The sequence below is a fragment of the Quercus lobata genome, chromosome 10, assembly GCF_001633185.2.
Source record: "Quercus lobata isolate SW786 chromosome 10, ValleyOak3.0 Primary Assembly, whole genome shotgun sequence".
In the NCBI taxonomy this organism is placed as follows: domain Eukaryota; kingdom Viridiplantae; phylum Streptophyta; class Magnoliopsida; order Fagales; family Fagaceae; genus Quercus; species Quercus lobata.
In genome coordinates, this window is record NC_044913.1 from 5,156,189 (window position 1) to 5,181,532 (window position 25,344).

General features: G+C 37.0%; 1 protein-coding gene across 1 annotated transcript; it reads left to right on the plus strand.

The window, feature by feature from the left end:
- The first annotated feature begins 836 nt into the window (after positions 1-836).
- On the plus strand, positions 837-23,454 carry LOC115964247 (developmentally-regulated G-protein 2-like). Its single transcript, XM_031083601.1, has 6 exons — positions 837-1,337; positions 6,276-6,389; positions 22,417-22,494; positions 22,778-22,891; positions 23,011-23,181; positions 23,374-23,454. The coding sequence occupies exons 1-6, from the start codon at positions 837-839 to the stop codon at positions 23,452-23,454; spliced, it is 1,059 nt and encodes a 352-aa protein (XP_030939461.1).
- Positions 23,455-25,344: the final 1,890 nt, after the last annotated feature.

The window sequence follows — 25,344 nt, forward strand, 5'->3', positions numbered from 1 at the left end:
GTTGGCCCCTTGTGGCAATTTGATCTTGTATTTAGGCATATTTTCATCTGTTCATGCATTTCTCATTTGTGTAGTGTAGTGTTGCATTCCATGTGTTTGATAAAATGCTCAAGTGGCATTTTTAAGTTGTTTGGACTCAAATGAGTTCCAATTTTTAGGTTTACCCTTGATTGAACTTGTTTAACATGTTTTGATCTTTGGGTGTTTGTTTTACACACTTTGACCCACATGTGCCTCACCATGCCTTGCCATGCATCACATAGGCACACACTATGCACACATCATGCACACACATGCATAGTTACTATTTTTTTTTTTTTTTTTTTTTTTTTTTTTTTTACATTTTAGTAATTTTTACATGGTTTAGCACTTAAAGTATGTTGTTTTAACACAGTTGTGTTCTGTTTTAAGTCTTTATGCTTATGTTTTGGACTAACTTGACACTAATCAAGTTTGTGTTCTGTTTTTGGTGGTTTTGCACTTGGTTCTTTTTGTTGTGTGTTTCCTTGTGTAGATGTCTCCAACCAAACAATCTGCTTCCAAGAAATCATCCAAGTGTCCACGCACGAACTCCGACAACTTCATTTCCATTGATGCAGACATGGCTTATAACGATTGCCACAAACGAGCCGCAATCATTATGGAAAGAGTTGTTAGAATGGAGACTTTTGAGGACACTTGCATTCCTGATGTGTTCAAGGAGAGGACATGGACGAAGCTGTTGAATCTGAGTGGAAATGTGTACTCAGAGATTCAATCCAAGAATTCCTCGAAGTTCGTCCACTTCTCAGTAGATTACCGTTTAGTATGATGATTGATTGGACTCTCTTGAGCCAATGGTGAGACTTCTTGGTGGTACACTAAACAAGAAGTCAATGAACACCATTCCATTCAACTTGGAGATGAGGACTCTTGCATATGTCATGATCCACAATTTGTATCCGATCACCAACTCAACGACATTGTCTGCTCCAAGGACAATTTTCTTTTACGATCTCTTCACACATAAAAAGATTGACATTTGTGGACACATCTTCCATCTCCTAACCAAGAGCATTGAAAAAAGGAACTCCAGAACTATCATGCCATTCCCCACTCTCATCATGGGCCTCATTGCAAAGACAAGGCTCAAACTTCCGAGCGGTCTCACCATAGTACAAAGAGACTATCCCATTGATGCTAACACAGTGACTAGAAACAAAGCTCACATCACCGGATCCAAGATTGGTGTCTTACAAATACCAAGGGATCATGTTGAGGAAGAGGGTGGAGATACTGAGGAGGAGATTGATACTCCCATATGCAACACACTGCGAACCAGTTTGCATACATCCAGGGTCAGATGACTGTTCTATCTTCTTAGAATGAGGATATGTCAATGGCGCAGTGATCTGATTAAAAGTCTGAGCAGTTCTAGCCTCTTTGGTCATTCCGGTCAAAAAGGGGGAGAAAATTTTGAGGGGGAACATGCATAGTTGAGGGGGAGCAGAGCATAGTTATAGCTATTGGTTCATTGTTGGCAGTTTAGCATTTTTTATGTTTGGTTCAAACTTTATTAGTTTTTATAACTCTTGGATAGTTTTATTACTTTCCTTTAAAAGCTTAAGTACATTGGTTTTATTTTCAGTTTAATATTCAATACTTATGTTTATTTCATTGCTTTGTAGCAATATTTTTAGTACTTTTAGATGTTGCTAAACTATCTTAAGTACCTCACACTTGTACTCTTGTAGGATCTTGTATCCTTGATGCAAATACTTCATGTATTTTGCATTGGTTGTGTGTTGGACATGCAATTGATCATTGTGATTGGTCTTTATTGCATTGCGTGTCCGGATGATTATTTACTAGCTAAATGATCATTGTCGTCATTCTTTAATGATTGTTCTTGTATGATCAAGATATGCTTAACTGTCTATATAGTGTCTACTAACTTGATCACATTTTACTTGCTTATATACATACCATGTATTCAACTTGTCATAAGCTTAATGAAAGTTTTGTTTATGTGCGAGTGTTTTAGGTTACAGGTATATACATGCAAGTGCTTCACAGCTTCTAGATTAGGTGTGAGTGAGTTTTGCCACTATTCCCAAACTCACGTTTAAGTCTAGAGTTTGTTTTAGGGGTTTTGTCACAGAATAGCCAAATGGAGAGATTGTAAAGTTGTAATTTACAACTAGTTTATGTTGACCTTAATTCTGTGCTAAATTTGATTGTATTTTTGTTCAATCATATGTACCATGTATTTTATGTGGGATTTATTTGTAAGGGTTGTGTGTGAGAGAGAGAAAGTGTGAAGACTCAAGCAAATTGAAGACTAAAGTTGTTTTCGTGGGTAGCTCACGAGTAAGCTTCCCGTGAAGTGAAGTATGTGCCCTGCACATGACTGGAATGTGAAGAGTCAGGACAGGATGGAGACAGCTAGTTTTCGCGAGTGTCTCGCGGGTAAGGCCTTCCCGCGAGATACCCGCGAAACATTCTGTTTTGCTAAACTGTTATATCTGATACACACTTTCTATGCCCACACTATTTATACCCCCATTACCCACATATGTTGAGGAGTGCTTCTGAGAGAAAATCCTACCTACAAACCTTAAGAGTTAGAGATTGTTAGACCCATAATTCTCTACACAATTCATTGTGGATTTTCCTTAACTCCTACCTTTCCATTTCCATATCCTTGAGGGGTTGATAGCCCAAACACTTACCACACCCTTTCAGAGTGTCAAGTGAGGTTTTGGTGCTGCTGGGAAGTATTGGAAGAAGCCAAGTTTTGGCGGATGCAATCGGGTGCATTGCGGGATCTGGAGAGCTAGACAAGACACGGTTCCGAGAAGCCTTGTTGGAGTAGGATTTTGGAGGGCTTAAGTGCATTGGGTAGATTAGGCTTGGAGGGTCTCTTGCTACTCGTGTATCCCAACTGATTGTCTAGTGGATCAACTTACCGCTTGGAGGGCAGCGGAGAGGTTTTACGCCGAGTACTTCGGTTTCCTCTTCAATAACACATCGGCCTGTTATCTTGTGTCTGCATTCTTCTTCCCTACTCTTTTAGCTTTCATTTTACTGCTGTGATTTGTTGAATATGGCTTAGAGTAGTTATATTGTTTGTACACTCGCATTTACTCTTTTCGGCACTTAGTCTAAGTAAGAGTAAAATCAACCGAGCTGTTATCTTTAATTTGGGGGTCTAAACAGTTCTTGTGTTTTAACACATTTTCAAGCTTTCAAGTCTCAAAAAGGATCAATGGATAAATTTCTTATTAGTAATAAACAAAATACAACACAAAATTTAGAAGAAAATGTCACAAATTAAAATTAAAATCATATATAAGATCAACAATGTTCCAAGAATGATTGAGTGAATTAGCTATATTATCGATTGAAAATGAGATTTTAGAACTTGAATACAAAATTTTAATTAGTAAATTTTTCATCTCAAAAGCCAAGAAAAATAGATTTTAAATGAAATATATTATAATATAAAAATATTAAATAAATATTAATTTCATTAAAACATAAATATAAAAAATATGACCCATTTCAGTTCTCGTCTTAGGCTCCAAAATGTCTAGGGCCAGCCCTACCAGTGATGAACTATTTTAAATTTGTTGCAATCAAACCTAATGATACAAGGCAATTACGAGTGAAGAATATTGTAAATTTAGGATGTGTAAAATTATTCAATACATTCAATGAAATATATTATATATCTTTCTCTCATAGAAGAGTGTGGTTTCTATGTACTTGTAAGTCTGTATATGAATTCCACTTTTATATGAGAGGAAACATAGCACACTAGGAGTACATATTTATTTCTCCATCACTAAAGGGGGAGGGGGTTCAATTTTGAAGTTTCATGCATGCTAAATAATCTAAGCAAATAGGCACCACAAGGAGAAACAAGCATTACATATAGTAAGATAATTTCCTTGATGAAGAAGAGAAAATTACAACTGCTTTAGAAATATACTCATTTGCCACCAATTGGTGCGAGCTTGCTCAGGGGGAAAAACAATCCATCAGATACAATGTGACAGAAAATCATAAACTTTGAGACAGAAACACGAAAAAAAGACAACAATATATCTAGAGAAAATTCAGAATTCCTAAACAAAATAAAAACCATTCCATTGGTATGCATTTAGTGACTTGAAGTTGCTAAAAATTTCTATTCGTACGAGAAATAAGCTTCAATTTTTCTTCAGTTTCAACCTACTGGCGAATGTCAATTTTTGATGCATGGTTTGGATGAAATTTTAACACAGCTTGTTTGTAAGCTATTTGCACCTGAAATCAAGAAATGATTAATAAGGTGTAGTTGTGGCATATTCACCTTCACACAATTCAAGCATGCAACAACTTTTAAATCAGGTTAAAGATAGTTTTGCAGCACAAAATAGCTTTTTACCTCTGCAAATGCCCAGTCATAATATCCTTTTAAAGCTCAATAAGTAATCCAGTATATGAGAAGCAACGTGGGAAGATCGAGCTCTTATGCAACAATAATTTTTAGATTAAACCCTTGAGGACAATGGTTAATCAGTATGTGAGAAGCAACATGGGAAGATCAAGCTCTTATGCAACAATAATTTTCAGATTAAACTCTTGAAGACAAGGGCTGATTTCAAGGGAGGAGGAATGTTATGTGCTTAGTTTTATTTAATTCTATTGTTTAAGTTTTTTTTTTTTTTTTGGTTATTAGGAATTGGGTAATCAAATAATGAATCAGATAAATTTTTAGCTTAGTATTTGAATAAATCTTATCTACTTGCAGTAGATAAAGATTACGTATCTTTTGAATTTAAATGCCAGCTTTATTTTGTAAAGCCATCTATTTATATAGCTTGATGTTGATTAATAAAGGAAGTTGAAAAATATTATTATTGAGTGAGTATTCACTTTGAAGGTCTAGACTCCCTCAAAATAGTCCATTTATTAATTAGGAGGTCTAACCAACAAACTCAATTGGGTTTGTAACAAATTCCTATACAAGTTTTGTAGTCATTTTTGTTCTGTTGGTGTAGAAAAATGCAGACTCGTATGGTACTAACAGTGGATTATTCTAGTTCAATTATTTTTTGCAACATAAAAGTGTACTATCAATTTTGCTACTAAAGATTTACAAACTAACATGATAATAAATGTGATTGGTGACTACATCAACAAAATAATCAATAAGTTTCTCGATTATTATTATTATTATTATTATTATTATTATTATGTATTTAAAAGTTGACACATCAATTTAGAAGGTTTATTTAGTAAAATTTACTACCCTTAGAGGGTTCCATTAAATATGTGATTCCATTAACTTGTATGCATTGCAAGACTTCAGCTTGCATATTTACATGTGCCTGTTTTTTCTTGGAAAATCAAGCATACTTACATAAGCCTTTTTGTGTGTATGATATCTATATATCTATATATATATATATATATATATGTCGGACCGTGTGCCTTACCAATCCATCCAAACCACCAATTGGTGAAGGATGAAGGGGCACATATCTTTTATAGCATTCGATCGCAGACCAAGCCCATTGGTATTGGAGCAAATTGTGAAATCCCTCACAATCCCTCCCTCACAATGCGGCTCCAACGACTCGAACCTATGACCTTGGCTCTGATACCACTTGTCAGACCGTGTGCCTTACCAATCCATCCAACCATCAATTGGTGAAGGATGAGGGGGCACATATCTTTTATAGCATTCGATCACAGACCAAGCCCATTGGTATTGGAGCAAATTGTGAAATCCCTCACAATATATATTTCCAACTAACCTCATGTGGCAGGGGATCTGAGTCACCTCCAAGTTCGATTCCTAAGCCACGAAGCAATGAGGCCATATCCGTTGTTTTCAATTTATCAAGCTCCTTTCTTATTCAACACGAAGTTGCTCTTTCAAGTTCATATTTTTCTCATCCTTGATTTTCCATCATTTAGCAGATGGAGAAAAACATGGTAGTTAGTAAACGAGCAATGTAGGAAACTTTTTAAGTCATGTCTTGCTAAACGTTAAGAAGGAAATATATAACTGGAAAATACAGCACAAAGACACAAAATTGGATTAAGAGTGACACCATCTTGATGAGTTGTATTTACACTCTCCGCACAATGTGCAATATTTTAGTGTGGTTGATAGTTTCTCTTCTGGCCAGCCCAAAAAAATTGGGACTAAGGCTTATTTGTTGGGTTGTTGTTGTTTATAGTTTCTATTCTATATTACTTTCTCTACTACCTACTAGCGGCCCTATAAAACATATACTTAGTTGTTGGTGATTTTGTTGCAATTGCTATTTCATGAGGATGCCACTGTTGATGATCTTATAGATGTTATTGACGGAAATCGGAAATACATGAAGTGTATATATGTTTACAACAAGATAGATTGAAAGTTCAAATAGCGTATAAAACACCAATGAACGTTTAGACCCCCAAATACAAAATTACCAACACAAGCTTATACACAAACAATATATATGCGTAATGATGAATATAAGCTAGACCCAAATTGGTAAAACACTCTAAACCATAGTTAATCACAAACACATTAGCAATTAAAAGGTAAATAGTAAAGGAAGAAAGATGCAAACACAAGGATAACACGGTGATGTGTTATCAAAGAGGAAACCAAAGACTTCGGCGAAAAACCTCTCTGCCGCCCTCAAAACGATAAATGATCCACTAGAAAATCAGTTGGGATACATGAATAGCAATAGACCCTCCAAGCCTAATCTACCTAATGCACCTAAGCCCTTCAAGCTTCTTGCTCCAACAGGGTTACGCCAAACCTTGTCTTCTCTAACTTACCGGATCCCGCAATAAGCTCCATATTGCATCCGTCATCCTTGGCATCTTCCAATGCTTCCCAAAGCTCCAAAAACACTCAACACTCTAAATGGGTGTGGGTAGTATTTAGATATAAATCTCCTCTCAATGGGTATAACAATGGGAGAGAGAATGAGAAGAGACTACAAAGATTTTTCTCTAAGAATGAATAGCTCTCTCTCTAATGAGATGGGTGTGTTGTAGAAACCTCTCTTAAGTTTTTTCTCTTTGAATAGCCACCCTTCCATTTCGTGGATATAAGACTATTTATAGTAGGGTGCGTAAGGAATGTGAAAAGTCAGTTTTCATCCAAACAGGGCATTCTGGCGACTTAGCCTCATGACTGGAATGAGTCGCAAGTTTGAGTCACAAGATAACTTCCAGGCCATACTGTACTTTTTTGTCCTGTAGTGCTCCAGCTGTCGTAACTCTTCAGCTCCCTGCATGCTTCACACGGATGCCACTTTGATGACTTGTTAGTTGTGAGATCCAGTCGCTAGACTCCTTTGAATGCACACATCTTGAGTTTCTTCACACTCTCTCACATACAACCCTTAAATTATTTACACCTAAATACAGAGTTTCTACATGCTAAATTACAAGCAAATTTGGCATGGAATAAAGCCAACACATGGTTGATTAAATTCAACCTTACAATCTCCCCCTTTGGTTATTCCGTGAAAAAACACCCTAAAATATATTCTAGACTTAAACGTGAGCTTGGGAACAATGACAAAACTTACTCACACCTAAATCTAGAAATTGTGATGCACTTGGAACAAAATACCTGTAACTTGAAATACTTGCACAAAACACATTAGGCCCTCAAGGTATGGCAAGTAATAAAAGGACAAGTATAATGAAACAAGTAAATTGCGATCAAGTAAACATGATGTGAAACATGTGAGCAACTTGATCATACACCAAAATAGTCATACAAGAATGACTACAATGATCACATAGCAAAATAAATGATCATCCAAACATACATACAATGAAGCATAATAGCATAAAGATGTATGCATGTCCAACACACAACCGATGCAAGAACACTAAAGCAAGAAGCATTAGGTTTAAATTGCATCAAGGATACAAGATCCAACAAGGGCATAAAAGTGATATACTAAAGAAAATACGTAACATTAACTAAAAGTACTAAGCTACAAAGCAAAGGTACATAGAGAAAAACAAACAAAACAAAGTTTTCTTATAATCAAAGTCTTCTCCCCCTTGGTATATGCATCTCCCCTATGGTAATCTCTCCCCTTACGAATGTGCATGAAATAGAATTTCTCCCCTTAAGGATGTACACAAAAGTCATTTAGAAATGACAAAACTCTCTGGTATACTCTTTAGAGTATACTCTCCCCCTTTTTTTCATGAATAGACAAAGGGTCAAGGAGAAACGAGGGCAAGAGATAAAGGTACGAATAATGATAATGATGCATAAAGGGTGCGAAATGAATGACAAAATGAAGCTCAAACCTAAGACAAAATAAAATGCTACAAAGCGTAAGGAAAACATAACATGCTAAGATGAAAAAACAAGAAATAGACCAATGCATGACAATGGTAGCAAAGGTGTGTGCAAGAGGTGGCTATGTGCAATGCATGACCAAAGCATGGAAAGTGCACATGTGGGGCAAGGTGTGTTAAATACACAACCAATGAACCAAACATGTTCCTAATGAGGAAACATGAGAAACCCCAAATTTTGGCACTCATCAGAGTCCAAACAAGTGAGAAAATGCCTAAGAGGCATTTTATCAATCACCTAACATGCACACTATGAACAACAATGTAAAACAATACATGAACATCATGAAATCCACTCTCAATACATGTTCTTTTCGCCACAAGGGGCCAACATCCAAAGCAAATCATCAAAAGAAACCAATCCCATACAAAATTTTGATAAAAATTAAGTTTTCCCAACCCCTATGATGAAAATCCCAACCAAGAGCACAAAACTCTCCAAAACATAATCCAAGGATCCAAATCAATGAAAAGAGTTTAAAAATACCTTAGAGATGTTAATGGAATGAAAAACCATTCAAATTGATTGAGTTTTGATGTAAAAATATTGAAAGAAGGGTTTTAGAGAGGATGGGAGAGGTTTAAAATAGGTTTCTCATGAAAAGCTCTTTAAAAAGCTGTTTCTAGGTGTTTCGCGACTGGCGAGTTGCGAGATGAGTCACGAGTGTGTCGCGAACCATTCTGTGTAAACTCGCGACTGGATCTCACGACTGGATGAGTCGCCAAAACGAGTAGCCAAAACTCGCTACTCGCGAGAGTAGCCAGAACAAGTAGCCAAAAATTCTGACACCTATTTTTTCAACAAAAAACATGTTTAAACAATGAAAAAAAAAGTAAATACTAAACATGATCACAAAGATTGATAAAAATCACTTCCAAAAACATATAAAATGATCAAAAATCTTTTTGGTTTGATCCATATATTGTTAAGCACACACGCATCACATTTAAACAAGTACAATTGAAAAAATGAATAAGACATTCATTAAACATTAGGCATGTGTGTTGTGTGTGTGTATCAAATGTGGAATAATCCTTAGTCTAGAGTGAAGTTTCAATAATCAATTCAATCAAGTCATACACAACTAGTACTAAGTCAAGTGGTTTATCTCAATTATATAAATGAACATATATGACCTCCCACAAGAAAATGATTACATATCTTTGAAACTTTTCATTTGGCTTCTTTACAATTCATAACAGTTGATCATTTTTTATCTTTACATCTCTTTTTGAGATCGATGTCTGAAATTTTTGATATTTCAATTTGATGAACAAGCCTTTGACTTTTGGGCACCATACATTTTCAATACAAGTCGCTTTCCCTTTTTCCTAGTCAAATGCTAGTATGTGCGATGACTTTTGTAGCTCATTATCTCTTTTCGAGATTTGATATTGGTTGAGCTCTTAAGCAAAAAAAATGAGTGGGAAGAGATATAGGCACAAGTCTGCACATGTATCAAAACCAAAATGACTATTGACTAATCATTCATGACAAGTTTGAAAATCGATTAACAACAATCACACATAGATGTCAAGATTTTTCCCACAAAGATAGATTTGCATACATAACAAGCTAAACTCATAAATACACAAAACCGTTTTGTTGGGGACATATTTTTATGTAATTGGCATATCTTTTGACAAAACGCACTTTACTTGTATTTGGGTAAATCTAAGTAGGTTCAAGATGATCATTACAAGTGGTTAAATTGAAGACATGAAGATTACTTATGAATTGTTCAAGAAAAGTGCAATCTGCTGGTCTCGTTACCTACTCGATAGAAGCTCGATCTGTCTAGATTCATTAAATTTTGACAGATGCCTCGATCAATCAAGCTTACGGGTTTTCAGATTATAGCCAGCAATGTTTTTATTCTAAAAGGCTATTTGTTTATGGGTTTGTATAATCCTTATTGGACTAGGAAAACCCAAGGTTTCTGTAAACCTATTTGGAATAGGAGAGCCCATTAAGCTCCTATTTAAAGGAGGTGGGAAAAAGAAAAACCTAACCCTAGAGAGGTTCATAAGGTTTTCTTTTTGAAACCCTAGTCTCCTTCTACAAAAAAAGAGTTTTTGCTGCATTTCTTGTATGCCTTTGGGTTCTGTAACCAAGTAAAGTCTCTTGCACCATCATTGAAGATTTTATTGGTGTTTCTATGTGAAGTTACTGCAAATCAACTACAACAATCAAAGGGTTGTTGTGGAGTTAGTCACATACTGGGATTCGTGCAAAAGAGTAAGCCGCATACTGAGATCCGCGCATCAAATTGGTTAGTCATGTACTTGGGAGTCGTGCATCTGAAAGGGGAACTGTCACTACAGAACAAGTCCAATTGGGTATTGGGATAAGGGTTCAACTGTAAGTTGGTAAGGTACTTGGATTCCTTTACTTGTAACTGCTTGTTATGATAATAGTGGAGTTTCGGGAGTGGTGACCTGAAAATCACCTGGTGGGATTTTTGCCGTTAGGTTTTCCCCATTCGTAAACAAATCACCGTGTTATTTATTTTTCGCTGCATATTTAGTTTGTTGGTGATTTGTTTGTGCTACCATGCATTTGCATGATAAATTGATTAATTAATAACTTGGCTAATTAATTATTTAATTTCTATCACAATGGGTCATTCAGTTTGTGGCCTATCACATTTGTACGAAGGTACTAGGCCAAACACACATGTGATATGTGCTCAAACATATACCATCAAACTTTTTGAATTTTTCACTTTTTATATGGTTTTGGATTTTTTACTCACAAAACTAAAATATAAAAGTAAGATCAAAACAAAAGCAATGCATACAAAGAAATGCAAGATGCACAAAATGCATGAAGATATGACATACGATACATGAAGGGTCCTACAAAAATCGAAAGAATTAGATCAAGGACCGAAAGAGTAAAAGCTCAACCATAGGAACCCTTCCTCATCCAAACAAATCGATTGTTTGGAATGAGTATCTCATGAGTAGTAAGACGAGAGTTGGAAGAATGAGAATCGGAGATGCATATAGACAAGGAGTTAAGAGCATTAAACACTTTCTTTAACAACATGTCATTTTCACTTAAAATCGGTTTACCCTTTTTAGCACAATTTCCAAGAAGCTCAAGTTTCTCTTTTCATTTAATTCTTTTAAGAGCATGAAACTTAAAGCAATGAGGTCTTAGATAACCAAAAATACCACAATGGTGACAAACAATGTGTTTAGGTCCACTAGGCTTTATGAGAAGGGATCTAGCCATATGATTTTGTTCTCTCTTCAACTTACGACATTGAGGTCTTATATTACCAATCACAGCACAATGATGACAAGTTGGAACAAACTTAAATCTATCCAAAATCTTAGTTTGAGATCTAAACAGAGGCTTTGACTTAATAGTCTTTCTCTCCACCTTTTGATTTCTTTTATGTGGAGGAATGTACACTGATTTGTCCTTGGAGGTAGAATATACAATAGGCACAAAATCGGGTACCACAACATAATTGCAACAAATATTTTCATCCTTTTTAGCAATAGGTTTAGCAATCAAACACTTGGCATGCATCTTAAGAGATTCATTTTCACATTTTAACTCATCAACAAGTTTGTTAGACAAAACAAGTTTAGCATCCTATCCATATTCAAACACTCAAACTCTTTCAGCTTTTCAAGAGAATTTTTAGCAAGTTTCTTATATTTTTCAACCAATTTGTTGGATTCATTGAGTGAAAGTTCAATAAGTGTATGAACCACCTTGAACGTTTAGACCCCCAATTTACAAATTACCAATTCAAGCTTAATATCAAACAATTAATGTGCGGAAAATGAACGTAAGCTTAATACAGAATTGATAAACAATCTAAACCAAATAAATTCACATCCACAGTAGAAATTAAATGGAAAATATTAAGGGAAGAGAGATGCAAACACAAGGACAACACTCGATGTGTTATCGAAGAGGAAACTGAAACCCTTGGTGTAAAACCTCTCCGCCGCCCTCCAAGCGATAAACAATCCACTAAAGAATGTAGTTGGGATACATGAATAGTAGAAGACCCTCCAAGCCTAATCTACCCAATGTACCTAAGCCTTCCAAGCTCCTACTCCAACGAGGTTACGCCAAACTTATTTCTTCTTTAGCTTGCTGGATTCCGCTACTTGACCATAGCATCTACCAATATAAAATTGGTCCCTTCTTAACTGCTTCCCAAATACCAAATGGCCTCCTCACAGATATGGGTATGGTGAGAAAAGATTTTGATAATGTACCTCTCAAGGATTTGATAATGGAGAGGAAGAGAGTAGAGGAATTTGAAGAGTCTCTATGTGAAGATTGTGGATGAATCAATCTTGTTTTTCTCTAGGGTTTCTCTCTTAAAATTCTCTCTGAAATCTCTCTTAAAATTGTGGGTATAAGGGTATATATATAGTAGGGTGAGAAGGAATGTGAAAAGTCAGTTTTTCCCAAACAGGGTGTTCTAGCGACTTGACCTCGCGACTGGGTTGAGTCGCGAGTTTAAGCCGCGAGCTAACGGCCTGGCCAGCTTGGGACTTTTGTCCTATAGTGCAACAGCTGGCGCGACTCTTCAGCTTCTGGCATGCTTGGCACGTGTGCACCTTTTTGGCGACTTGCAAGCAGCGAGCCACCCATGAAATCCAGTCACAAGTCCCTGCTTCTTTGCACAATCTTGAACATTTCTTCACACTCTCTCACACACTACCCTTACATAATTCCCACTTAAATACAGGGTTACTAATTGCTAAAATACAAGCAAATTTAGCACAGAATAAAGTCAACAAGATGGTTGATAAAATTCAACCTTACAATCTCCCCCTTTGGCTATTCCTTAACAAAACCCTAAAACAAACTCTAGACTTAATATGTGAGTTGGGAACAGTTGAACAAAACTCACTCACACCTAGCTCTAGAATTTGATAAGCTCTTAAATCATATGAACAAGTAACTCCTAAAACACAACAATACAATTTGATCATTGTATGTAGAAAACTTGTAAGGCATATGAGGCAAGCACAATGCGATCAAGCAAAATGGAATGAGACATAAATCATGGCTTGACCAAACAGGCAGTCACTATAAAATAGTAACCACAATGTTCATTCACACTTGAAATGAACATCTGAACATACAAGTTAATAAGCTCAATGCAAATCACTTGGATGCCCAACACTCAACCAATGCACAATACATAAAGTATATGCATCTAGGAACAAAATCCTACTAGGGCATAAGAGTGAGAATACTTAAAGAAAATGCATAACATTAGCTAGAAGTATTGGCAACAGAACATAAAGGCTGCAAAGCATGGTACAAACCATAAAAACCTACAAATTCATGGAAACAAACCCTAAAAGCTTACAAAAGCAACATGGGCACAAATCAAAAGAAATACTGAATAACAACTTTAAGTATTAACAAACCAAAGTATCATAAGTGTTTTAAAACATATCCATGAGTTTAAAACCAAAACAATAAACTAGGTGTTTAGACACATCAAACTCATAAACTATAATAATCATAAACTAAAAACCAAAGCATAAACAACCCCCCCTTAAAATGATACTCCCCCTCAAGAGCTGTCCCTCAAAAGTTCTCCCCTGTTTTGACCGGAATGGCCAAAGGGTCACTGTTGGGTGCTGAAGCTGTCAAACTTGGCTGAAAGTATGTTAAGCTAATCCTGAAGAGCTGCCATCCTGTCAGTATGCTCATTCTGGACCTCTCTAAGTCCATCAATCCTCTCTAGAATGATCTGGAATGCATTAGGAGGTACCTCTGATGATGTTGAAGCTCTGCTCCTTTTGCCACAGCTTCTGGGTGTTGAAGCTTGTCCTATAGTCACTGTCTCAGTCTCCATTTGGTCACCTTCATCTTGATCACCTACCTCTTCATCACCTGGGAGATGAACTTGAATCTTAATGATGGTTAGCTTGTTGATGGCCGAAGGTGTAGGCATGGGGTTGATATCTTAAGGGATTTCAACACCTTTTGCTCTAAAAAGCCTCATAAGAAGGCTAGGAAAGATCAGCTTGGGCCTAGAGGTGGTTTTAGTCTCATCCACAATAGTGTCAAAGATGTGAGAGCTGATGTCAATGAAAGTTTTCTCCTTAAGTTCCATGAGGAAGATAGCCCTAACATTGTTGATTGTAGTTAGCTTCCTCACAGGATACAGATTGAACATCATAATGGTGGTTAGACACCTCATGTCAGCTGGAAATGCGGTAGTGTTGAGGCATCTCCCTTCTCGTTGTCCACCAATGCGAGTTTGGACAGTTTCTATAGAAAGCATCCTGTCCTTGTAGTTGGTGAAGTTAGAGTCCTTTAATCCTTCAAGCCTTAGCACCTCATCAATATCATGGGCATCTATGGTGAATTCCTTTCTTCTAACCCAACAACTCAACTCATCCTCCATTATTACAGCATTTGCATAGAATTCTCTAATTAAAGGCTCACAGACAACAGGTAGGTCATTCAGTAATTTATCCCATCCTCTGCCCTCAAAGTAACTTGGAATGAAGGTGTCCCTCAAATCCCCTAAGTCAACAAATCTTTCCTGAATGATGGTACCCCTCAAGAAAGAATCCCTATATCTATCAAAGTGTTGAACCGACCTAAATAGGTTATGATCCATTTTCAACCTTTTGTCAGCTTTCTTAGCAGGAGTCTTCTTCTTTGTAGATGAAGGTGCCACTGTGAACAAGCAGAAAAGACCACAATATAGAGCACAATAGAGGAATACTCATAACATTAGTAACACATTATTGTTAAAAATATAGCACCAAAGCACTCAATTAAGACACAGTTCAGAGACAGGTGTAGAATAAGAAAGTTCAAAGCAGTAAGGAATAGAACAACCTATTTACATGACAGCTCAAACACAAACATTCTAGGTCACAATACCAAACACCAAATGTATCACCACTATACAAATGAATTGAAACAAGGAGAACCGCATTAAAAAAATGTCTATGAGACATATCTAAATGATTATGATATGATCAAACTAACATAGAGCAAACAGTATCCTCAAGACAATAGCAGCATTCATGAGAATGAAAAGCTATAGCAACAAGCAGACAAGACATTATAACCCAACAAACAGAACTTAACCAAATTGAAACAAAAATACTCACAAACAAGGAATATCGCAAAAACAATATCATATGACAATGTGACAAATAAACATGGGTATGAGATAAACCAAACAACATAGAACAGATAATAAACTCTAATAGTGAAGAGAAACATGAAAGAGCCAGATATAGCAACCTAGCCCAAACAAGATCAATCAAGCCCAAACACTCAAACTCAACAAACAAGAACCCATCCCATAGAAGAAACCACAGATATCACAAAGTTCAATAACGAATCGCAAATTCAAGAAAATAAAGCTCAAAACACGAAATATGTAGTAAGAGAGAGAAAACCCATACCTTTTTCTTGAAGATTTGAGAAAGAAATGATTTAGAATGGAAGTTCTTTGGAGAGTGACACGGTGAGTTTGAGAGTTTTTTAGAAAAGGAAGAAGATGAACAATCAGAAATGTTCGAGGGAAAACTAAAAAGGTTTAAAAACAGACCAAGTTTGCCCAAAACACGCGATTTTCGCAACTAAGACAAGTCGCATGCAAGTCGCCAGGACCAGCCGCCAGAACACTAAGAAGAAAACTTTGAAAAAAATTTCTAAGTGTTTTTCGCAACTGGAAGTTCCACTCGCGAGAGAGTCGCGAATTGAGCCGCGAAAATCTCTGTGTACCCCTTGCGACTGGACCTTCCACTCGCGAACAAGTTGCCACCTTGAGTCGCGAAAAGCATGAAAATCCAAATTTTGAAAATATTCTAAGCCTTTTTCGCAACTGAAGCATTCACCCGCCAATGAGTCGCCAGTGAGTCACGAAGAATCTCTGTGATGGACTCGCGATTAGGGCATGCGACTAGTTCTACTCACGATTGAGTCGCCAGAACAGGGCAAAACAATTTTTTGAAATTTTGACAATTTTTGCAATCCAAAAACAACTAAAACACTCAAAAATCTTTTTGTGATAGATCAACAAAGATAGAGCATGTGAAAACACATTTAATCAAGTACAATCATACGAATGAATATGGCATTTATTGAACATAGACATGTGTGTTGTGTGTGAATATCAAAGATGAGATAGTCCTTAGTCTAATGTGAAGCTTCAATGATAAATTCAATCAAGACATACACAACTAGCACTAGATAATGTGATCCATCTCAATTATAGAAATATGCATATATGACCTCCCACAAAGGCTTGAGTACAATAACTTTGAAGCTTTTCATTTGGCTCCATGTTTGACATGACATTTGATCTATTTGAATCAACACATCTCATATTGAGATCGATGCCTGAAATTTTTTATATTTCATTTTGATGAGTTAGCCTTTGGCTTTTTGGGCATCATACACTTTTAATATTTTGGTCGCTTTCCCTTTTTTCTATTCAAATACTAGTATGTGAGATAGACATTTGCAGCTTAATATCTCTTTTCATTTGGAGATTTACATTTGGTGAGTTCTTTTAGCAAAAACAATAAAATAAAGTGTGGGAAGATATATAGACACAAGTCTATGCATGTCTCAAGATCAACAAAACCATTCACTAATCATTCATGTCAATGTTGAAAATCTATTTACAACAGTCACAAAAGATTTCAAAATTTCTCCCACAATGATATAAGTGCAAAGTGAGCAAGCTATGCTCATAGATGTACAAAGCCATTTGCACAAAGGTACAAGGTAAAACATATTTTGAGACAAAACTCAACAATGTCGATCAATCTTTTTGGATTTTCTACTTTTTATGTAGTTTTTGGATTTTTGACACACAAGAAAGAAAAGATTGATAAGAAGCAATAATGTAAACACAAACAACAAAAATTAAACAAAAAAACAATTTTCGAATTTCATAATCAATAAACAAACCAACAGTCACACAACATACACTTTTAATATTTTGGTCGCTTTCCCTTTTTCCTAGTCAAATACTAGTATGTGCGATAGGCTTTTACAGCTTAATATCTCTTTTCATTTGGAGATTTACATTTGATGAGCTCTTTTAGCAAAAACAATAAAATAAAGTGTGGGAATATATATAGACACAAGTCTATGCATGTCTCAAGATCAATAAAACCATTCACTAATCATTCATGTCAAGGTTGAAGATCTATTTACAACTGTCACAAAAGATTTCAAAATTTCTCCCACAATTATATAAGTGCAAAGGGAGCAAGCTATGCTCATAGATGCATAAAGCCATTTGCACAAAAGTACAAGGTAAAACATATTTTGAGATAAAACTCAACAATGTCGATCAATCTTTTTGGATTTTTTACTTTTTATGTGGTTTTTGGATTTTTGACACACAAGAAAGAAAAGATTGATAAGAAGCAATAATGTAAACACAAACAACAAAAATTAAACAAACAAACAATTTTCAAATTTCATAATCAATAAACAAACCAACAGTCACACAACATAAGAAGTATTAATGCATGGACATGTGGTAATGCTTATGCATGAGTACCCTTCATCACCCACACGTCACGTGCGTTTGGGGTGATATCCATATAAGATTGGGTACGAGAGTTAGGACTTTCAAACTTTCTAGTGAAGCTTTCCAAGCAATTGGTGAATGCACCAATCATCTTCATCATGTCCATCATTCCAAGATCAACATTTCGATCTCTTGATGACTCAACAGTCCAAGGCCTTTTGTCATTTCTTGGCCTTCTTGACCTTTGGTGACCAGCATTCCTCAATGCTCTCAGCTTATGACAATTGGGTTGGGTGTGCCCTTAAAGTCCGCAGTGATGGCACACATGATTCGTTCTAGGACCTCTTTGCGATCGAGGAAGAGATTTTGATCTGCCTTCAAACCTGACCACAAATTGATTACGAGGCTTGTTCAACACTCGCTAGTCAGTTACATTCTTCATCTTCTCAATATTTTCCTTTTCAACAGTAGGGACAACTACAACCGGCTCTTTGGCCTTCACAAACTTCACTTCTTTGGAGATGTTCACAGTTGAACTACTTTCACCGGTGTATCCTAATCTGGTTTTGTCAGAAAAGGTCTTTTAAGAAGAAAGGACATCATCAAGCTTCTTTGTAGAGACTCGCTCCACCTTGGCATTTGCTTGAATCACCTCAAGCTCAAGGAATTTTACCTTGGTGTAAGCCTCAATTAGCTCGACATTTAGCGTCTTTATCTCACACTTGGCCTCCTTATATCTCACTAGAAGACTTTTATAGTCCTCTTCAGCTTTCTTCATCTTTTTTTCACAGCTGCTTTGGCCACCCTAGCATATTCTCCTGACTTCTCAAGTAGAGAATTGTAGTTCTCTTTCAGACCAGCTATATCTTCATTTTCTTCAACATCTGATTCTTCTACAATTCCCATGAATTCTTCATCACTATGCTCCCCAAGTTCTTCCACAAGCAAATTCAAGTCCTCCGAAGACTCAACATGAGCAACAGTCATGAATGCTGAGAAATTCTCTTCTTCATCACAGCTATCCTCCGAATTAGAGGTGGAGGAATTTGAGTCACTAAGAGTGGTGGCATACACTTTGCCCTTCGATCTCAGATAATTAGAACATTCCTTTTTGAAATGACCCTGTCCATTACACTCAAAACAAGTGACTCCTTGTGTAGATTAGGACTCCTTCCCTTCTCTCTTTTTGAAGTCTTTCTTCTCCTTTCCAGACTCATAAATTTCCCTTTTTCACCAAATTTCTCACTGTTTTTGAACTTTAGAAATTTGTGGAAATTCTTTGCAAAGTAGGCAACATCCTTTTCTACTGCGTCCTCATCTGATGAACCATGACCTTCTACCTTTTCATTTATTGTCTTAAGAGCTAGTGATTTGCTCTTTCTTTGATTTGGTAACGAAAGTTCATACGATTGGAGAGAACCGATCAACTCTTAGACTTTGATTTCATCAAGGTCTTTGCTCTCCTTAATTGCAGTCACCTTTGCACGGAAGCTCTCCGGCAATGAACGAAAAAAATTTCTTACAACTTTCGAGTCCTCCATTTTCTCTCCCAAGTTAAACTTGCCGATGACCACTTCATTTAGCTTACTATAGAAAGAGTCAAAGGACTCATCCTCACTCATCCTGAGCTCCTCAAACCGGGTAGTCAGCATTTGTAGCTTTGTGTCTTTAACTTTCTTTGTACCCTCATAAGTGGTTTCCAAAATCTGCCATGCTTCCTGGGCAACGGTGATACAAGAAATCCGATAGAATTCATTTAGGGACACACCACAAAAAATTGCATTAAGTGCTTTACTATTAGCATTTGACGCAGCGAGAGTTGCCTTATCCCAAGTGGATTTGGCTGCCTCTGGCTTTGTCCAACCTATTTCAACAGCATCCCAAACAACCTCATCAATAGAACACAGAAATGTTCCCATCCTTACCTTCCAAAAGGCATAGTTGCTACCATCAAAATATGGTGGAGTATTTAAAGATTGAGACCGATCCATCTCAATAAGGATCACACTATGGTAATGAAACCAATAAGAGTGTACCCGCTCTGATACCAATTGAAAGTTCAATAAGTGTATAAAACACTTTGAACGTTTAGACCCCTAATTTACAAATTACCAATTCAAGCTTAATATCAAACAATTAATGTGCGGAAAATGAACGTAAGCTTAATACAGAATTGATAAACAATCTAAACCAAATAAATTTACATCCACAGTAGAAATTAAATGGAAAAGATTAAGGGAAGAGAGGTACAAACACAAGGACAACACTCGATGTGTTATCGAAGAGGAAACCGAAGCCCTCGGGGTAAAATCTCTCCGCCGCCCTCCAAGCGGTAAACAATCCACTAAAGAATGTAGTTGGGATACATGAACAGCAGAAGACCCTCCAAGCTTAATCTACCCAATGTACCTAAGCCCTCCAAGCTCCTACTCCAACGAGGTTACGCCGAACCTATTTCTTCTTTAGCTTTCCGGATTCCGCTACTTGACCATAGCATCTACCAATATGAAATTGGTCCCTTCTTAACTTCTTCCCAAACACCAAATGGTCTCCTCACAGATATGGGTATGGTGAGAAAAAGTTTTGGTAATGTACCTCTCAAGGATTTGATAATGGAGAGGGAGAGAGTAGAGGAATTTAAAGAGTCTCTATGTGAAGATTGTGGATGAATCAATTTTGTTTTTCTCTAGGGTTTCTCTCTCAAAATTCTCTTTGGAATCTCTCTCAAAATCGTGGGTATAAGGGTATATATATAGTAGGGTGAGAAGGAATGTGAAAAGTCAGTTTTTCCCAAACAGGGTGTTCTAGCGACTTGACCTCACGACTAGGTTGAGTCGCGAGTTCAAGCCGCAAGCTAACGATCTTGCCAGCCTGGGACTTTTGTCCTGTAGTGCAACAGCTGGCATGACTCTTCAGCTTCTGGCATGCTTGGCACGTGTGCACCTTTTTGGCGGCTTGCAAGCCGCGAGCCACCCACGAGATCCAATCGTGAATCCCTACTTCTTTGCACAATTTTGAGCATTTCTTCATACTCTCTCACACACTACCCTTACATGATTCTCACCTAAATACAGGGTTACTAATTGCTAAAATACAAGCAAATTTGGTACGGAATAAAACCAACAAGATGGTTGATAAAATTCAACCTTACATTGAGCTTAGCAATTAAATCATCATTTTCACAAAATAACTTGTTTAAATTCTTATTAAACTTCTTATACTTTTTCATCAAGAGTTTGATTTAGAAATATCAACAACACCCAAGGATTCATGTAACATAGCATCACAATCATAAGGACTATCACTCATAGAGGCATTTTCACAAACACGTGGCATGCTACATTCATCAATATCCAAAACATGCATAGAAGCATACAAATCACTATCCATGGCAAATAACACAAGGGGTCAAGGATCACACTTAGATAATGAAACCATTGCAAGTGCACCCGCTCTAATACCAAGTGAAAGTTCAAATAGCATATAAAACACCAATAAACGTTTAGACCCCCAAATACAAAATTACCAACACAAGCTTATACACAAACAATATATGTGCGGAATGATAAATATAAGCTAAACCCAAATTGGTAAACACTCTAAACCATAGTTAATCACAAACATAGCAGCAATTAAAAGGTAAAGAGTAAAGGAAGAGAGATGCAAATACAAGGACAACACGACTATGTGTTATTGAAGAGGAAACCGAAGACCTCAACGAAAAACCTCTCCACCGCCCTTCAAGTGTTAAATGATCCACTAGAAAATCAGTTGGGATACATGAATAGCAATAGACCCTCCAAGCCTAATCTACCCAATGCACCTAAGTCATCCAAATTTCTTGCTCCAACAGGGTTACTCCGAACCTTGTCTTCTCTAGCTTATCGGATCCTACAATAAGCTCCATATTGCATCTGCCATCCTTGGCATCTTCCAATACTTCCCAAAGATCCAAAAACACTCAACACTCTAAATGGGTGTGGGTAGTATTTGTATACAAATCTCCTCTCAATGGGTATAACAATGAGAAGAGACTACAAAGATTTTTCTCTAAGAATGAGTAGATCTCTCTCTTATGAGGTGAGTGTGTTGTAGAAACCTCTCTTAGGATTTTTCTCTTTGAATAACCACCCTTCCATTTCGTGGGTATAAGGGTATTTATAGTAGGGTGCGTGAGGAATGTGAAAAATTAATTTTCATCCAAACAAGGTATTCTGGTGACTTGGTCTCGCAACTGGAATGAGTCGCGAGTTTGAGTCACGAGATAACTTCCACGCCAGACTATATTTTTTGTCCTGTAGTGCTCCAGTTGTTATGACCTTTCAGCTCCCTACATGCTTCACACGTGTGCCACTTTGGCGACTTGCCAGTCACGAGACTCCTTTGAATGAACACGTCTTGAGTTTCTTCACACTCTCTCATACACAACCCTTACATTATTCCCACCTAAATACAGAGTTTCTACATGCTGAATTACAAGAAATTTGGCACAGAATAAAGCTAACACATGGTTGATTAAATTCAACCTTACATAGATGTTATTGGTATTGATGATGTTGACAACTTAGCTCGGCAACCTAATTCAGTTGTCATTAGTTGCAATTTGAAAGTAGATTTTACATTTCTAATCTTTACCAACTTTGATTGTGGAATAGACCCATCTCAGTTCCAATGCCTTTTGAAGCAAACAGAGATCGTTCTGTGGTTTAATGCAGTTTCTTCTTGTAAAATGTACTTTCTCATTGTGCATTTATGCAAAACATATGTTACCGCGCATCTAATTATGCATCCAAACATATGATATAACTCCTTGTTGAAGCATTATATATTGTATAGATTTTCATTCGATGTGAATGGCTTTGTAACTTATATGGCTCATGTTGCTTAAACAGCTGAACTTCGACAGACTACTAGCAAAAATGTGGGAAAAGATGGAGCTTGTAAGAGTTTATACAAAGCCACAAGGCCAGCAACCTGATTTCTCAGATCCTGTAGTTCTTTCTGCTGTATGTTGCATACCTTTTTGTCTGTCCAGCTATCTTTAAATAGGCAGCTTTATTTATCCATGGAAGTTTCTAGTTTTCTTCCCTTTTCTTATATCAATACTCATGGTATTTGATTTCAGAATAGAGGTGGCTGCACTGTTGAAGACTTCTGTAATCACGAACATAGAAGTTTGGTGAAGGAGGTAAAATATGTGCTAGTATGGGGTATAAGTGCCAGGCACTACCCGCAGCATTGTGGCCTTAGTCATTTACTTCAAGATGAGGATGTGGTTCAGATTGTTAAGAAAAAGGTGCAGACAATTATTTCCTTGTTTAATAGTCTGATTGAAAGTGTATTTACTTGATAACTATACTGGCTGCTTTGTCGATATACTTGAACGGGAAACTTCTTTGATAGAAACTCCTTGCAACGTCAACCCCCCCGCCCCCACCAAAAAAAAAAAAAAAATCCTAAAATTAAACATTGGTTTTGCATTCTCCAGGATAGGGAAGGGGAAGGACGATGTCGGTTCAAGTCGCATTCAACAGCGCCTGCTCGAATATCTGATAGGGAGAAAAGTTAAGGCTCCATTGAAGACATAATTCCATTGACAGGTGCTACAATGCAGGCCTGTGGTTTTTGAATGAAGTGGCATGGAAGATATACTTTAAGATAGATAGATCGATTGGCTCGCGTTGTAATTTGAGTTGTTCTTCAAAAAGCTGTCCTTTAGAATATACTGGTTGATTGTAATGCCAAACTTATTCTAGCAGATTTTGTATTCCTTTTAGAGTTTCTTATGAAAATGAGAATCCTACGTTGCATTAAAAATATATATATATATATATTAAACTCCTTTTAGAAATTTGTACGTTTGCCTTGTGGTTTTTCAGATCCTATGGGAAAATACTGACAGCTTGCATTCTAGGCATGAAAACAGGTTGTCTGTAAGTTTGTGCAAAGGCTAATAAGCTGTACCTGATGCTGTTTCCTATAATGAAATTATTATGGATTGAAAGTGAGCCATACAAGCATCATCATATTCTAGATTCTCTATTCCATAATTGTTATCTATGCGCCATAAACCTCTTAGTGAGCCATAGAAACATCATCAGTTGAGTTAGCTGGCTCCTTTGTTTGTTATGCTGCATTGATTTTTCCAGAAGACCTTATTCCCAGTTGTTACCAAGGCTACTCTTTGTGCATCAAACAGAAACACATTTTCAGGAGTATGACCATACAACCAACGATGAATAAGTGTTCTTGCAGCACATGATATTTAATAATTCATTTCTCAAAACTGAGATTGTGATTTGTGAGTTCATTGGAACAAAAAAGCCTGTGTCACATTATCACACAATGGGTGGGTTGAATTTGCTGGGGTCATTGTCAAGAGCTAAATTATATGACAGCTATAATCTCTTTTGAAGTGTTCTAACTCCTTGTATAAAATATTACTTTTTAATTTGTTTAAAAGGGAAAATGCATTAAAAATAGGTAGCCATAAAAGGCGAAGTAATGGTTGAAAACCTTAAGGAGTACAACCCAGCAGCATCCAAATTCAAAATAATACATGATTCATCAATAGGTGGTGAATCATGGATGATCTAGCAAGGAAGGGAGCAGCCTGCTCTAGCAAGGTTGTCAGCGCATCTATTTGCCTCCCTAAAAACATGGATGATCTTGATATGATGGAACTGCCCTAGGAGGTACCTACAATTGTTGAGCAGAGGGGAATATGAGCTGTTAATGGGTTTTTTAGATAGAACAAGATTAACAATGACTTGAGCATCTAATTCTATAAGCAGTTGAGTAATGCCAAGTTGGGCCGCAAGCATCAGCCCGTCTCTCAAGGCCCAAAACTCAGCAGCAATACTGGTTGCATTTCCAATATTCCTCACGTATCCCTTAATCCACTTTCCATGACGATCACGAATGAGGCCGCCCCCACCTGGATTCCCTTGAGAAGCCCCATCAGAATTTAACTTAAACCATCCTTGATCAGGTCTGTGCCAGCATATCGGGGTGGCAATGTAGTGCTTGGACTTTTGCCCCTTCCTCACACAGTAATAGAATTCTCGAGCAAGTTGGATGCACATCAAGTGGAGTTTGGGGTTGCTACGGGCATTTTCAAAGACCACTCTATTCCTATGTTTCCACAGGCACCAGATCGCAAATGGGAATTGTGCATTCCAGGAAAAGCCGTTAACCAGAACCTGGTTGCTGCATAAACAGTTTTGCTTAATCCAGTCCAGCAGGCTCAATTGGAGGAAGTTAGTTAAAGATTGAGGGGTTCCAAGCTGTTTCCATAATTTTAGAGCAAAGGGGCAGTCTCTTAATAGGTGTAGGATAGATTCCTCCTGGCTCTGGCATAAGGGGCAGCTCGTGTTGCAGGATATGCCCCTAGCAGCAATGACTTGCCACACCGGAACGCTATTGTGGTAGCAAAGCCATATGAAGTGCTTGATTTTTG